Source organism: Pongo abelii, chromosome 4, assembly GCF_028885655.2.
Source record: "Pongo abelii isolate AG06213 chromosome 4, NHGRI_mPonAbe1-v2.0_pri, whole genome shotgun sequence".
NCBI lineage: Eukaryota > Metazoa > Chordata > Mammalia > Primates > Hominidae > Pongo > Pongo abelii.
The window spans coordinates 38678406-38695202 of record NC_071989.2 but is presented as its reverse complement, the minus strand read 5'-3'; the positions used below and the strand labels follow the sequence as shown (position 1 = coordinate 38695202).

Genomic DNA, 16797 nt, shown 5'->3' with positions numbered 1-16797 from the left:
GTGTGTGTGTGTGTACAAAGCAGCGATTAATATTCCTCAGAACTTAGTTTTTTACATGAGCTTTGTGAAATTCTTCTAGAACATTTTAGTAACTTACTTAGATACACAAGCTCTGAGGAACTGGGACACAAGATGGGTCCACTTGGGTGCAAGTAAAGAAAAAAGGAAAGAAATCTCTAAGTATGGAAGTAATTTTTGATGGGGAAGGCCTTGTTGAGAAAAAAGGGGGCCTAGATATTGGGGTAGTGCATGGGGTGGAGAAGATGCCTGAAATTGAAACCCACCAAATGGAAGGCAAGGGGACTCCCAAGGTCAAACCTTATGTTTTTTCTTAGCACCTGAAGTCATAGCTGGGAGTGAGAAGAACCTCTGGCTTCTCCTGTCCTGGTGGGTCTTGAAGGTGGGACAGACAGGTTTGAGTTTCTGCAGTGGCCACTGCTACAGGAAGCCTGTGGCGTCCCAAGAGCATCTCAGACGCTCAGTGGGAGCTCAGTGCATCCCTTGGTCTGGGTCAGGCTCTCCTGCTCCTGCCCCCAACCCCACAGGAAAAAGCGGGGGCCCTGAAACCACCATGTAGTTTAAGTGCCGGGAACTGCTCCAGGATTTGTCTGAGTTTCTGGCCCCTGCTCTCCTGGGTTACCAAGAGGTGGGAACAAGTGTCAAATTGTCCAACTATGGCCCTTGTGGAACTCACTTGCCACACTCTCTGATGAGGCTGAAAAAGACCCAGACTCACTGACGATCCAGAAAACGAAATTCCTCAGGAAGAAGGCGCCCTTTGGTATGGATTGGATGAGGCCTGGTGCTGGTTATTTCTATACCATTTTGCTCCATGTAAAAGGACAGGTTTAACTTCTGTAGGAATACTGGGAACAGGTTCTTGCTTTTGAAACACGGTTTGATTATGAGGCAGAAAAAAACCCCAACTTTTAAATATATGAGGATAAATATCACCTTGCTGGATGAAACAGGATTCTTTCTGACAACCAAGGATGGCTTCTCACCATTCTTGGTCTTTCAAACCAAGGATTTACGCAAACTTCCTGTGTATTCTCTTGCATATCTATGGAACAACATAATCGCCCATCTCTTTTCCTTTTCTTTCCAATCCTTACAGTGGGACTAAATGCTTTCTCCAATATTATAGCAGTCAGCATGGCAACTGCCCACAATTGGTACCTGCTGGAGCTGGAAAAATTGTTGCAGAGACCCATTAATCCTCTCCAGTCATTATGATGGAGAGGAAATTATGAGATAGGGGCCATACCTCTGATATATGAACCTTCGCAGGATTTGGAAAGGATGCCATCTTCCCAGAAGCAGTATCTTGATTTCAAAACACAATCCGATACTAATTCAACATGGAGGGTGGCTGCTGGCTCATGTGGGTTCCAATCTTGGTTCTAGACTGCTTTGCAGAAAAGTGTCCCCAATGTCCTGCAGTTCCCTCTGCCATCATCCATTCCCACAGATCTTGCCAGATCCAGGTGCTCACTGGGCTCTGCCCCAACATTCTGGTAAGATTTGCTTCTCATTGAACCTGAACCTATAGTTACAAAGCTATAAATGTGAGCACTTTATCCCTGTTATGGCTAATGTTCTGCAGCAGGAAATGAGGGCTAACAAGATCACACATTATCCTTTCTTTCTCCCTTTAATTTCCAGTGCTAAATGTTCATCTAAGTCCGGGATTTATATATTGACCATTAATGTTAGATATAAGGCAAGCACAAATTGGAAGCTCCTGTGGTAAAATTGGAGACTTAGTAAATTCAAACATTGATGTGTGAAATCCAAACCCAATTTTCTGAACGAATGAGCCACTCTCCAGCTAAATCTCTGTAAGTACAACCTATTAGCTAAACAGCAATTTGCTTGTTAGGATTCTAGTCAGGATAATTCACAAATGAATCAATTACTCTTCCTTGTTAAAAATACAAGGAAGATTTGCCATGTAGATTTCAAATTCATTTAAACATAAGAAATACTACTAAGTCTTCCAATTGGCAAATTGGCATCTTTCATATTTTCCAAGACTGCTGCAAAATGACAAAATGACTTCTCCTACCATTCCATATACCAGCATAACTACCTGTAATTTATAGTTTTCCTCTAAGCCCTAATTCTGATAAAAATCAAGAACCTGGAAATAGGAAAGACAGTGCACATTCCTTCAGAGGCTCATTGCTTTATTTCTTCCAGGCTTGTTTTTTTTTTTTTTTTTAAGTTGCTGGGCAGGTAAGGCCACACTGAGACTGAAAAATGAAGGACCAACATGATGGATATATGTGGGAAGCCTATTCTAGATACCAGGGCCATGTCCTCAGCTTCCCATAAGCAGGTATAGAAAGCAAGTCCAGCAGGGTCTCATGGTCTATGACCTGCCCCGGCTTTCAGTCTAGGGCAAGATGGAAACTGAGTAGCCCACAGCACCTGCTAATGGATTTTATTTTTCTCCCCACGAATAATGATGACCAGTATTGGTTGGTTGCTTGAGTACTTACCAGGCCCTCTTCTAAATGTTCTGGATACATTGTCTCATTTAGTCAACACTATAACCCTCTGTGTTAGACACACAATAATACTGCTATTATTATTCCCATTTTACAGTTGAGAAAACTAAGGCACAGCAATTTGATAGCCTAAAAAGTAGCACTATACAGAAGGTTATGCATACTTTAGTTTGGAGCAACTAATATGTAATTTGTGTTTCTGCATATTTGGGCAAGGTTTCTCTTATACAGCACTCACAGACAGGGGTTAAAATATTTATCAGTCTACAAAGCACAGGCATTCATCTATCAGGATAGGCTCTGGGAGTGGCTCAGATGCAAAAGTCCTGGAAACCCCTACTCTGTTATGGGTTAACTCTTGGGTTGCTAGACTATGAGGTGATTCTCAAGAAAGGAGCCAGGGCAGAGGGTGGGGAACCTATTTACTCACTGTTAGCAGAAGTATTTCAGCATTTAACTCTTATTTAAGGAATTATGGTAGTTTATAAATAATCATCTAATAAGTTATTGAAATAATTGATCAAAATAACCAGTATGGTTGTACCACTGTTACAACTCTTCCATTAAGAGTTGTGGTCCCCCAATTGGCTGTCCGTTCCTTCCACTCCCTCCAGGGAGCTGTGCCTCAGACCCCTGAGTGTACCTTTCTGGCAGTGAAGCCCCTCAAAGCCCAAGGGGCAGTCACAGTCATAGCTCTCCTTCCTGGGCCGGCAGCTGCCCCCATGGGCACAAGGGGCTCTCACACAGGGATGGGCCGCATTCTCCACATTCACTCCGGAGGTGAAGTCATGCTTCACATGGATGGTTCGGTCGTTCAGGATGATCTGGGGAGAGAAAAACATAAAGAAATTCAGGAATTGAGAAACATCTTTGTAGTCTTCTAAAGCTTCCCTTGGCACATTAACCTGAGCTACACATAGGGAGATTAAAAATAATTTTTTTAAAGTCCAGTTTCTACTTTTTTTTTTTTGGAGATGGAGTCTTTCTCTGTTGCCCAGGCTGGAGTGCAGTAGCGCAATCTTGGCTCACTGCAACTTCTGCCTGCTGGGTTCAAGCAATTCTCCTGCCTCAGCCTCCCAAGTAGCTGGAATTACAGGCACCCACCACTAACCCCGGCTAATTTTTGTGTTTTTAGTAGAGATGGGGTTTCACCATGTTGGCCAGGCTGGTCTCGAACTCCTGACCTCAGGTGATCCGCCCACTTCAGCCTCCCAAAGTGCTGGGATTACAGGCGTGAGCTACCTCGCCAGGCCCAGTTTCTACTTTTATAGTCTTGTCATCTATGCGGAAGCTGAAGTGATCCCAAGTTGATCCACTTCGGAGAATCTGCGGAGTGAAGCGCTCCTCTGGTTCCGGAAGACTGGCCACTCGGTTAGGTTGTAAAGAACTCCCAAGAACTACAAAGTTCGGATTTCAACTCAGCTGCACATTAGAACCACCTGGGGGGCTCTTAAGAAATACTAATGCCCAGACCCGCCCAGACCCATTGAACCAGAATCTCTGAAGGTGAGACCAAGTCATCAGTAACTTTAAAAAGTTTTTGAGGGTCACCTCAGAAGATGCAGCCCAGGTTGGGAGACACTGGTATATAAAGCAGGGTGGGGAGAGTGCAAAACACAGTGTTACGGAGGGGGAAGTCAAACAAGGCACCCTGGCTCCCAGTGGCTGTGGAATCCAGAGACACTTCCTAGTGTACTCCTTTATGTTTCCAACTAATGTTCTCAAGCAGTCTCCTAAAATTCCATCAGCTGGACCACCCCGATTGTCCCACTCACTCCTGCTATCCTCCTTCCCTGACATTCCTGAATCCCCTCCCTCTGCACATTCCCTTCCCCACTTAAGAAACAAAAGTGAAACACAGGTCGCATTCTTTACCCCACTGTGCATGGATTTACTGGTGCTCAAGAGCTCCCTTGCACCTTCTGCCCTGCAATGTGACTCTAGTGAAACTGACAAATTATGAGGAGGGGCTACTGGGTTCCCTAGCCCCAAATAAATGGATCCAAAGTTACCAGCCCTTGATTCGGAATATGGATTTACTTTGAACTGTTGCTGGCTTTCCAGAACTTCGAGACAGTAAGAACACCTCCCAGGGGAACCCCCACTGTCCAGGGGTTATAAGAGGTTAGCAATGGCACTTCCTGCCACGAATCTAAGCTTCCAAAGGCTTGCCTGGCCCTTGGAGAGCATTGGGAGAGTTGAGAGAAAACTTTTCCCCAGTCCTGAATCTGGGAAGCTGCTAGGAAGTAGCCAGGATCCTTACACAATCTCCCCCTTTCAGGCTGCAAGTGAAGGACCATGAAACTGCGTAATATGTGCTGAGACAAGCCAAGAATGGCACTGTTCACTACAGGACACAGCCCAGCCCGTGAATCAGGCGGGAGAGGGTGGTCTTTCTAGCAGGAGATAGGGAGAGGGTTGTGTGTGCTGCGTGTCGGGGAGGGCACAGCCTGAGAAGAGCAGGCAGAGGATGGGAAACGTCTTAGCATCCCAGCTTGTTTCCTAGGTGAGAATTTGAAACACCTGGTTAAGCATGGCCAATCCCACTCATGGCGGAGAATGGTCTGAACTGAGGTGTCACAGACCTCGAAGTTCAGTAACAAAGGGAAACATGTGACTGTCAGCAAATGTTGACTGGGCCTGACACTGTGATGGGAGATAACATGGTCACAGTACCAGGGGCCCTTTTCAGTGAAAGGAGGGACTTCTTTCATCATTCCTCCTTCACCTTAGCCTCCCTCATGCTCCATCTCAGGTCCAAAAAGGATCCTTTCGCCACCATTGGTCACTAAAGGAAAACAGGATGAAGCTAACACCCAGGAACTAAACATGCTTTTCTTCAGATCCTTGTTCTCCCAGTGTTTGGTGGTTCTGCCCACCTGGGCTGGGGAGTCAAGCTGCAGGTCTGTTGCAGACAGAGCATGTCTTCATAACCACAGAGATCATGGGAAGCCCCAAGAGAAGGAATAAAAGAGAGCAGGCCAGAAGCAGTGGCTCATGCCTGTAATCTCAGCACTTTGGGAGGCCAAGGCGGGCAGATCACGAGGTCAGGAGTTCGAGACCAGCCTGGCCAACATGGTGAAACCCTGTCTCTACTAAAAATACAAAAATTAGCTGGACGTGGTGGCAGGCGCCTGTAATCCCAGCTATTTGGGAGGCTAAGGCAGGAGAATCACTTGAATCCAGGAGGTGGAGGTTGCAGTGAGCCGAGATCACGCCACTGCACTCCAGCCTGGGTGACAGAGCGAGACAGTCTCAAAAAAAAAAAAAAAAAAAAAAGAGAGAGTGAGGAGTCAATATCTTTCACTGAATGTTTTTTTCCTGAACCTTCTAGGGAAGAACTCTTCAATCTATGCTCTTAAGAGCTTGGTTACATGATCAATGAACACCAACTGCTAAAGTGTGGGGGTGGGGATGAGCACTGGCTCTAATGTTGAGCAAACTGCAAAGTACCGCAAAAGAGAAGCGCAGAGCCAATGTTGCTATTCACCTCCATCCACCTCCTTCCCTACTGTGGAAGTATCTGCAGACGCCTGATGCCATTTCACTCCCTCAGCAGTCCTAATATAGTTTGGTAGATTTGCTGTAAAAATTCATCATCACCAAGTAGCATTCATGGAATGTCTGCCGGGCATAGACCCAGGAGCAGATGTTCTAAGAAAGTGAGGTTGGAAAGCCATGCTGTGGGCATTAAAATATAAAATTTTAAAAATGTTAAAACTTTCTCAAAGTGTCTTTCTTGGGTGCAGCAGATGACACTGATCATAATCCTCACTTTCTTTGTCTACAGTCTGGGTGGCCCAGTAAACATGAGGAAGAGATGCCTGTACCTTCTGGATGCTCCCGCTGAAAGGCTTCAGGACACCCGAGTTCTTCTTCACATCATCATAATTGAGGACTCCGCCAATAAAAATGTCTGTGTTGCACTTAATCTGTGTGAAGCCTCCCTGCCAAGCGATTAAAAACAAAGCATGGTATGACTTTAAAACAGATGTTCAAAATGATCAAATGGGTCTTCGGTTCCCTGTTGGGGAACCAAATGGTAGACAGACCCTCGAGACCCATCATGACAATCTGTCTACACACGGGCTTCACTTTCACAGTGCTTCTCATTGCTACTTACCACCTGCCTGAATGTTGGTGAAAGTCTTAATGTCTCTAAGACTTCATTTCATTGTCTGCAAAATGGGAGTCATTGTATCTACCTCATAGCTATGTCATGATGACTGTGGCAGACTGCCACAGTAGTGCCAACGGTAGTTCACAGGTACCCCTTTCCCATAGGAAGATTGCCTCCAACCTGTCGGCTCAGATGAGCTTGTGTGACTTCTTATAGCCAATAAAACATGAGCAGAAGAGAAAAGAATTGCTTCTGGGCAGAAGCTTTCAGAGCCAGAGAGTAGTTCACCATGGCTTTTTCTCCTTCCGTCTGTTCCTTCAGCCCAGATCTCAGATTAGAGCTGCAGCTAACCATTGGTGGATATGTATCATGAGTGAGAAATCCTTACATTTGAGAGCTCTGGGAATGAACACACTTTAAGTAATGTTAAGTTATTATTTTCTTTGATTTACGATAAAATAAATACAAATAGTAGCAGCTTTGATCATTTATTTAACAAATATTATTAGGCACTTACTATAATATGCCCCAGCCACTATGTTAAGTGCTGGACAAACAGCAGAAAATAAGAAAGACCCAGTCCTGCCCTGCAGGGGTTTATGCAAGCAGGGAATACAGACAAGTAAAAGAGCAGGTGAGATCAGCACTGGGAAGAGCTGTACAGGTGGCTATGGGTGCACCTGGGTGCCGGACACGGGAGTCTCATATCCTTCCCTAGACACAGGGAGTAGGGGAGGTGGTCAAGGAAGAGCTAACACTGTAGAAACTGGAAGACGTTGGGGCTTAGAGGGAATGTGAGCATAAGGCACAGGTGAGAGGGGTCCAGAGCACGCAGAGCCTTACACGCCACATTAGGAGCGTGAACTTTCCCCAAAAAGCAATGAGATTTAAGCAGGAGAGAGAGAAGTCTGTGCTTTGGAAGATCATTGGCCAGAGGGAGGAGAAGGAATCCGGGGTCATGTCAAGGGTAGAGAAGACAAGACAGGTGAGACATGGAGGAGGAAGCTCTGTTTACCTTAGGGAGTGCCCCCATGGCTGGGTCCAGCCAGGTGGCCCAGGGAAATTTCAGTTAGATTAATAGACCAAAATGCCTTCTGTCAATAGCCTTCGGGCAGCTTTGAGGGTTCTTACTTAACTAGGAGGTTATCAAAGAAGTATAAAGGTTTTCAGGAATTCTTGTGGCCCAGCAGAATACTGAACCAGTTAGGAACTGTCACCACAAACCCACAGGCATCTTTCTCTTGTCATTGCTCTTACACAAAAGCTAAAATAAGATGGAAAGAGGAAAGGAGGAAGGACGCAGGGTCAAGGAGGTTTCAGAGCAGCTGGCTGCTAGGAAAAAGAATTGCATTATGGCTGTGTCCAGCAGCGGGGCCTTGTGGAGTGAGGAGCAGTTCCTTTTGGCTGCTCATCAAAATCCTCGTGCAGCACCCTCCTGCTGACAAGTGGAAGGGCTGCAGCTGCCATGCCCAAGGGGGACCGCAGGAGAGAAGCAAACATATCCCACCAAAGCCAGGCCTGCTCTGCAGTGAGGGGTTTTGTGTCTGGATCCTATACCTTGGCTTGGCTGGAAACAGTTTGCAAAGCTGAGCAAACTTCCAGGCTGGAGTTTCCTGAAAGCCTCAGAAGCACTGCTCTTCCACGCGTCTTGCATAGTCGGACTCAAGCCCAGGCTTCTGCTGTTTCTCAGAGCTGTCAGCTGAGCAGCCTGGTGGTCAGGTTTAGTCTGCACACAGGCTCTTAGGTGCTTAGGTCCTGGGTTAGCCCCTCAAAGTGTACTCTAACCCCTGCCCTACCTGTCTCTGAGCTCTAAGACCACTGCCCTGTCAGCCACACTTCGAACATGATATGGACAGCAGGGGAGCAGATTCCTTGTGGAAAAGACTTGATGAAGGTTTAGCATATGGAGATCAGACATTGGCCTTCCCACTCCTGGTTCGCAGTGGACTCAGCAGAACGTCCTTCCAATGCACACACCAAAGCCACACCTTCCTGTGGGTTCCTTTTGCTTTAAAACTCCAGTCAGCTCCATTCACCCAAATGCCGCCAGAGGTCAAAAAGCCAAAAAGGAGGATGCAGGTGCCACCATATTGGTTTCATGCTCTTTTGCTGATGTGCAGTGATAGAAACTCTGAGGTGTGGTTTTTACCTATGTGTTGTCTCTTAGATCCTAATAGTAAATACTGTGTCCTGAGGAGTAACTTATTTATAATCATGGACCTTGCCCCTACTGTTTACAAACATTCCCATCCTCAGCTTTTGTTCCTGTTTTACAGATGTTTGCAACTAAGATCTATAGAGATACAATTGGATTTATATCATTAAGCCAACAGACAGCGAGGTGTATTCTCATGAGCTTCTAATTCTGTCTTGGACTAAAGTCGGCTGTTAGAATGTTCTGGATTGCACTAGAAGTGACTCTGGTTCTCCATTTAAAATCAATTTCCATTCATCCCCTCCTTTCTTCCCTCCCCCCCTTCTCTCCCCCCACCCTTCCTCCCTTCCACAGATATATATGGAGCATTTTCTAAGTGTGAAGGGTGCCCACCTCTTGAAACAGAACCCAATTTGGGATTCCCCTCATTCCCAAGGAGGCCCTTGGTTCCAACTGGTCCTCCCACCACTGCAGCCCCTCAGGCTGGCTTCTGGACACATGTGTCCCTCTTTCTTCTCTCTCCAATCAAGTACCTCTTTCCCCAGCAAAAGTCTCTTTTCTTTCCTTTTCTTTTTTCTACTAATTTGCTTATCAGTATACCCAAATTTGTCAATGTCCTTTGCAAATCTTCCTTTGCACAGAATGTAAACTGGTGGGAACTAAGATATTGGCAAATCTAAAGTCCCCTCTATTATTAAGGAACTGTAAATTGTGTGTGTGTTTGCAGAATCCTAGCAGGCTAGAGTTTAAAGCAAATCTCCCTGACTTCCTCTTAAAAATGTTATTTTTCTTTGAACATAACCTTGGAATTAAAATCATGGAGGAAAGTTATAAACTTAAGTAGAAATCCTATCCTCTTGAGTCCATAACCCTACACTATTCACCACGACCACCACCTCCACTACTGCTACTACGTAAAGCTGTTTAGTGCTGACCTGGCATCAGGTACTGTTGTGTTTTACATGTACAATTCTTTTAATTCTCACAACAACTCTGTGAAGTAGGCATTATTATCAACACCATTATCCCCATTGATAAGAGGATAATGCTGAGACAAGAAAAACAACCTTGGTAAGTCAAGTAACCAGTATGAGCTCACACCACTGGTAAGTAATTGAGCCAGATTTTGAGCCCCAGGAGTCTGGACTTACAGCCTGTTCTTGTCAGGCCTCCCCCATGCACCACAGGCCCTACCCCAGAGTCCATGTTCTTACCTACTACTTGCTGTAGCTGATAAGAACAAAGGTGGTGGGAGGTGAAGAGGTGAAAGGCAATTTTGTAAGTGCTAAACCTATTGGGTATCAACTCACTTAATCCTCACAACTCTATGAGGCCCATACTATTATTATCCCCATTTATAGCTAAGCAACAGAAAAGTTAAGTAACTTGCCCAGTGGGGAGCTGGGATTTTCACACAGGCACTGAAGTCCATGTAGTTAACCACAACACTCTGCTGCTTTTCTACCAAGACAGGCAGAAAACAGTAATCTGGCTCACACTAATCATCAAGAGAAAAGGTGTTCTGTTCTTACCTCTGCCATTCCCTCCACTACCTTCTGCTTATCCACCTGTAAGATTCCATTCTTTGCTGTGCGAGATACACGAAGCTCGTGCCAGTTGCCCAGGGTGAGGGGATCTTCACTCCTGTGGAAGGAAGATGTGATGTTATTTTTATGTATCGAGTTGATTAGGATAAGGAATGCCCAGATAGCTGGTAGAACATTATTTCTGGGTGTGTCTGTGAGTGTGTTTTTGGTAGAGATGAGCATCTGCATCAATAAACTTAGTAAAGATCTGCCCTCACCAACCTGGGCAGGCATCATGGAATCTGCGGAGGCTCTGAACTGAACAAACAGGAAGAGGAGGGGGGAAGTGCTCTCTCTTCTTGAGTTGGGACATCCACCTTCTCTAACCTTGAACATCAGTGCTCCTGGTTCTTTGGTCTTCAGACTTGGACCAAGACTTACATCATCAGCTTCCTGGTACTTGGGCCTTTGACTTGGACTGGAACGGACATCATGGGCTCTCTGGTTCTCAGGCCTTCAGGCTTGGACTGGAAATACATTGCTAAATTTCCTGGGCTGCCAGCTTGCAGACGGCAGGCCATGGGACTTCTCAGCCTCCATAACCATGCAAGCCAATGGCTCATGATAAATCTCTCTACATGTCTATTTATAGCCTATTGGCTCTGTTTCCCTGGAGAATCCTGACGAACATAGAAGGAAACCAAGCATGGGTTAGCATGTTATGGATCATTTTTGTCAATCTAGCCATGAGGAAACTAATGCTAACCTTAGGCACCCCAATCCATTCAGTAAAAAGAAAACACTAATTACTGCTTAGTAACAACAGCAGGATTAGCTACTATTTATTGGATGCCTTCATACAGTAGGAGCATTGCATTTATTGTTTTATTTATTCCTTACAATGAGCCTGAAATGGGGTTCAGTGAGTCTGGTGAAATGGGTTTTCTAGATGAGAGGTGGCATGAAGATAAAATATGGTCATAATTGCACACAAGCTTGGAAGAAGAGAAAAATTATAGGAGCTATGATGTAAAAAACAAATTATTTGGCGTACCAATGTCTGTAACATATTTTGAAGTGGATAAAAAATAAGGACCTTTCTGCTATAGGCCTGAGTGGTTGCTGTTGAAAAGGGCAAGTTCATGAAACCTGGGAAACTGGTGGTGGTCCTGGCCAGATGCTACTCCAATGCAAAGCTGTCATCACCAAGAACATTGATGATGGCACCTGAGATCGCCCCTACAGCCACCAGATATCCCCTTGGACAAAACCGTTATCAATAAAGATGTCTTCAGAGACCCTGCTCTTAACCACAAGGCCCAATGGGAGGCCAAGGTCAAGTTTGAAGAGAGGAACAGATGGGCAAGAACAAGTGGTTCTTTGAGAAGCTGCAGTTTTAGATACTTTCGGTCATTAAAATTTTTTCTAAAAAAATAAGAAGGATGGATGGACAGATATAACAATGGCTAGATATGTGATGAGGCAAATATAGCAAAATGTTAATTACAGACTATAGGTGCTCAGTATCAGGATGCTTACTGTACAATTCTTCCAATTTTTCTATATGTTTGAAATTTTTCATAATAAAATATTGGGAGGGAAACAGATTTCATATTTTCTGATATTGTAAAAATGATTAAAATTACATTAAAATTTCAATTATTCATTCAAAGTGGAAGTGCTTAAAGTTTAATGATATTTATGCAAGTTTTACTCATTACGTTTTATAGTGAGGTGTGCAGAAAGAGACTCATTATTGCATTTGTATTTCTAGCAATGTCTAATTCCTGGCCCTCGCTGAACTTCCCAATTATCTTGTGGTCCTGGATCATCTTTAGAAAACCATGAGGAATACCAATGGGCACAATTATTGAAAGGTCACCACCCCCTCACTTAATTTTTGCTTTGGCAAATGCTTTTGTGATTTGTTCTTAGCAATTAGAATTTAATCACCTTGGCTAAATCAATATGCAATAAAGAAATAAGCAGCCCTTTTTAAGTGGTCTATCTCCATAACAGAGCCATTTCATGTTTTTATACTGCAGAGGTCATTTGCTGTCAATACGCCACCTTCCTCAACATCCTTTTATTGATCACAGCCATCAAGAACTCATTCCAATTGTTGTGATTTTTTAATCAAGTTCATAATGAATTTGCCCATCTTATCCTTTTCCTAAAGTTAAAATGATCTGGCCAATTCCACAACTTCCTATAGTTTGGGTTTTCACTGCATTTTTTTAATTAAGCAAGAAGTCTTTGAAATGGTTTTCAAAATAAACAGCTTCCAATGGGGCATCTGAAACACCAAGAGGAATCACTTTTGTTAGGTTACGCTCAGGAGGGGATAGGATAAGGGGGCAGATGGTGGTTTGTCCCTTAGAAACTCTTGCCTCATTTTCATCACCTAATTCTTAAAAATTCTTTTTCCAGTTGCCTTTCCTGACAGACAATGAAACAATAACTTAGTAAATTTACAAAAAAATTTAAAAACACCACGTGGCAAAAATAAGCAGAGTTATGAAAGAGAGAAATGCTGGACTTCTAAGGGTTCCATGTGCTCGTGACCCCGGAGCTGCCACTGCAGAGAGGCAGTGTAAAGAGGGCAGTCTGTCCAGGAGGAGGGCTGATGATCCCCGATCCTCTTCTGGATCTTTCTGGTCATTCCTTATCCAGGAAGAAAACCATTTAAAAGTGCAAGGTGATATTCTAGGTGTCTTCTTTTGTCAACTTGACATACAGTTCTAAGTGAATTGCTTAGGCTATTTTGCATAATCATATGTAAATTGAATCAATTAAATCCCCACCAAAGTTGTCTTGAAATATAGGATGTTTTTGCATAACCAGAGGTACAACAATATTTGTCCGTTCACCTAGAGGGGAAGGTGTCACTGATGTGCAGGAATTCAGCCACAAGGACAAAAACAAACCATCCTTTTTAAGAACTGTTAAAACCTAATGCAGTGAACATTTTCTATCAGCCAGGAAAAATGATCAGTAGTTAAGGGCAATGCATGGTTGTAGCATCTCACCTACATACTCTTTTTAAACATGACAGTCTAGCAATATGGATAGTGATTGAAAACAGTTTGCAATATTCTTTGAAACAACAGACTAACTGATTTCCTGTTACAGGGCACCACGGAGCAAAACACCCTAGTGAGTTTCAAAACAGACGAGTTAGACAAATGTAGGAACAAGCAGTATGTCTGCATTCGATTAGTGGCCCCTCCGGCTTGAAGGTTAAAACTACCAACAACACAATAAAAAGATGGGAGACATAAACAAATAAAAGCATCTGCATCTACCAACTACAGGCTCCAAGGAACAATCGACCTGCTAAGTAATGTAATAGTACAAACTAGATAACAGTAGGAAAGTTTTGACTACTTAGACCAATTCTGCAAATACCAGCAAGTACTGCAGAAGCACCCATTTCCTGCTATGCTAGCGAAACCACTCATCACACATCTTTCTTGAGCATATTGCTTAGGGAACGGGTCTTTGCATTGCTGATGATTCACTGTCAATTTCCATTAAAGAAATAGTTCAAGAGGAAAGTGATTATTTAGAGTGAGGTCATCAAGGACATTTTTGTTCAAAAATATTTGTTAATACTTTTTTACTAGTTGACATGTATTTGCTGAGTGCCCATCATGTGATGCTCTGTATATGATGCTGATTAGTTACAGTTCATCAAGTTTCTGCAGACGACATGGTATAACTTTAGGTGGAAATGGAGGCAGTTTACCTCCACCTGAAGCAAGCCCATTTTTCATAGTTTGAAGCATAGAATTGCTACCTGTTGGGTAGTTATTTGAGAAAAGGAAACCTTGTGGGCAGGAGAGCACTCTCTATAGGAAGCCTGTCATCTGCCTGAAGCAGGACAAGTCAGGACAAGTTTCAGAAGATAAGCATGTAGAGAAGACAGGATGAGTGTGAGCTGTTGAATGGCGATTCGGTTTTTTTCTGAAGCAGTTACTATTTGCCTGTTTAAGGGAAAGAGTCCCAGGTTTCAGCCCTCACCTGAGGACACCGGTCCCAGAGCCACAGTCAAAGCGGAACTCCACGTGGCCACCTGCCAAATTGATGGACAGGAAGTCTTTGCTGCCTGTGTCATAGCTGTACAGGAGGACACCGTCTCCTGAGTCTGGCCGAAATGTGATCTCAAACTCCATGAAGGAAAGGTAATGCTGGGGCTCCAGTGGCCAGGGAGTTGCAGCGTAGGATCTCAGAGACTCTCTGAATTGAGGAATGGTCAAGGTGAAAGCTGAAAAAACAAGCACAGTGTTAGAAATCTCTCTGTGGCAGAAACTGACCAGATGTGCACCCATAGCTGTGTTCTTTCCCTCCTGGGTACAGACCTAAACTACAATTCCCAGCGGCCCTGCAGTTAGGCTGGTGGTGTGACTGAATTCCGGCCAGTAGAACATGGGTGGAAGAATCATGGAGCACCCTAGGTCTGGCCCCTAAAACTTCCCTCCATCCTCCATGCTCTTTCTCTCCTCTCTCGTGCTGGCAGGATGCAGGTATCTGTGGAGGACTGTAAGACCCTAGAAGAGCCATTAGATGGAACGAAACTGTGTCCCTGTATAACTGTGTGGAGCAAAACCCCCTCTCTCACCACCATCTCTGACCTGCAGTGATTTTGTAATATGAGCAAGAACTGGCCTTGATTACGTAAGGCTACTGAAATATGAGCTGGTATGTAACAGCATTGGCTTACCCTGACTCACATGCCCTCTTTTAGGTGACATGAGATTTGAGATTACAAAAGTTTTCCCCAGTATGGTATCTTAGGTCCAAATCTGAATTAGGGAAGAATTTGACTAGTTTTGTGATCTTAGCCTCAGTTTTATTTTCTTTTTATTTTAATTTTGGAATTCTGCAAAAATGATTTTCCAAAATCACTTTTGGAACCCTCCATGATTTTCCAAAATCTTTGAAATTTTCTGTTATTATTTGCCTGTGTGAGTGCACATATGTGTATTTGTATGCATGTGTGTTTCCATGTTTATATACACGTGTGTGCATGTATATATATTTACATACTCTCTGTATATACAGTATTAAAGTGTGGAATAATTTAGTAGAACAGTACAAAAAAAGGTTACTTTTGTCCCATCACATTGTTAATGTTTCTGTGTCTACCTTCCCAATCTTTTTTTTCCCCCCGAGATGGAGTCTCACTCTGTCACCCAGACTGGGAGTACAGTGGTGCTATCTCGGCTCACTGCAACCTCCGTCTCCTGGGTTCAAGCAATTCTCCTGCCTCAGCCTCCCGAGTAGCTGGGATTACAGCTGTGCACCACCACACCCAGCTAATTTTTGTATTTTTAGTACAGACGAAGTTTCACCATGTTGGCCTCGTGATCCGCCCACCTCGGCCTCCCAGACTGCTGGGATTACAGGCGTGAGCCATTGCGCCTGGCCCCATCTTCCCAATCTTTTATCAGAAATTGACAGATATTCTAAAGAGCATGAGCCTGAGCTTTAAATGCTTTGAATTCAGTCTGATACAAACCACACCAATACAGGCTTTTTAAAAGTTATTCAAGGGCCAAGAAGAGCCCACTCATTTTTAGCATCTTGAAATGAACATATGTTTGGCTGAGGGACGGAAGGTGCCCTGCAGTAAGAAGTGCTGACAGGCTCAACATCAGATGAGTGAGTTCTCGTCACCAAACAAATTTTGGCACTCAGAGACACTCCAACCTGGTTAAAAAAGTTTCCCCCATCTCTCCCGACAAAGCACTGTTGATCCCATAGAAATGTACGGGGCTTTGTTAGATTTGTTAAAAGTACATTGATGAGGCCTGGCGTGGTGGCTCATGCCTGTAATCCCAGCACTGTGGGAGGCCGAGGCGGGTGGATCACTCGAGGTCAAGAGTTTGAGAGCAGCCTGGCCAACATGGTGAAATCCCTTCTCTACTAAAAATACAAAAATTAGCTGGGCGCCTGTAGTCCCAGCTACTCGGGAGGCTGAGGCAGAAGAGAATCACTTGAACCCGGGAGGCAGAGGTTGCAGTGAGCCGAGATGTGCCACTGCACTCCGGCCTGGGTAACAGAGGGAGCCTTTGTCTCAAAAACAAACAACCAAATTAACAAAGAAACTATACTGATGATAAAGTACATCTACACAAATTAACATGCAGATAGAAATCGCCTTCAACTTGCTTCTTTCTCACCATCTTCACAGTGTCGACCTTTAAACCCAAGGGGACAGAGGCAAATGTAGGAGTCGGCTTTGATTGCTGTGCAGGTGCCACCATTGATGCACGAGGCCTCATCGCAGATTCCACTGCTGCATTCCCCTAAATACAGAATGGGAATTACAAAGCCAATCCGCCATGTGTGCCAGTCCAACACAGTGGCGCTGACCCCACCAGCAGCTCATGGTTCTGAATAAATACAGTTCAGTTCTTACTCCTGTTGATTTGCAGCTCTGCACAACTGCAAATGGGCTTTCAGGATAAGTGGAACCTA

At 44.3% G+C, this 16797-nt stretch overlaps 1 protein-coding gene and 1 pseudogene across 2 annotated transcripts in view; one reads left to right on the top strand and one right to left on the bottom strand.

The window, feature by feature from the left end:
- EGFLAM (EGF like, fibronectin type III and laminin G domains) overlaps positions 1 to 16797 on the bottom strand; it is a 208877-nt gene that overhangs the window by 24214 nt on the left and 167866 nt on the right. The window contains exons 13-17 of one of the 2 annotated variants that reach the window (XM_003776579.5): positions 16500 to 16625; positions 14338 to 14581; positions 10321 to 10432; positions 6344 to 6460; positions 3157 to 3337 (exon numbers count right to left, since the gene is read on the bottom strand). In XM_003776579.5, the coding sequence (XP_003776627.2) occupies positions 3157 to 3337; positions 6344 to 6460; positions 10321 to 10432; positions 14338 to 14581; positions 16500 to 16625 (780 nt within the window). Of the gene's footprint in view, positions 1 to 3156; positions 3338 to 6343; positions 6461 to 10320; positions 10433 to 14337; positions 14582 to 14675; positions 15120 to 16499; positions 16626 to 16797 lie in introns of those variants that run through there. The other variant, XM_009240658.4, reaches the window with a different exon arrangement.
- On the top strand, positions 11371 to 11714 carry LOC112133393 (large ribosomal subunit protein eL27-like; annotated as a pseudogene).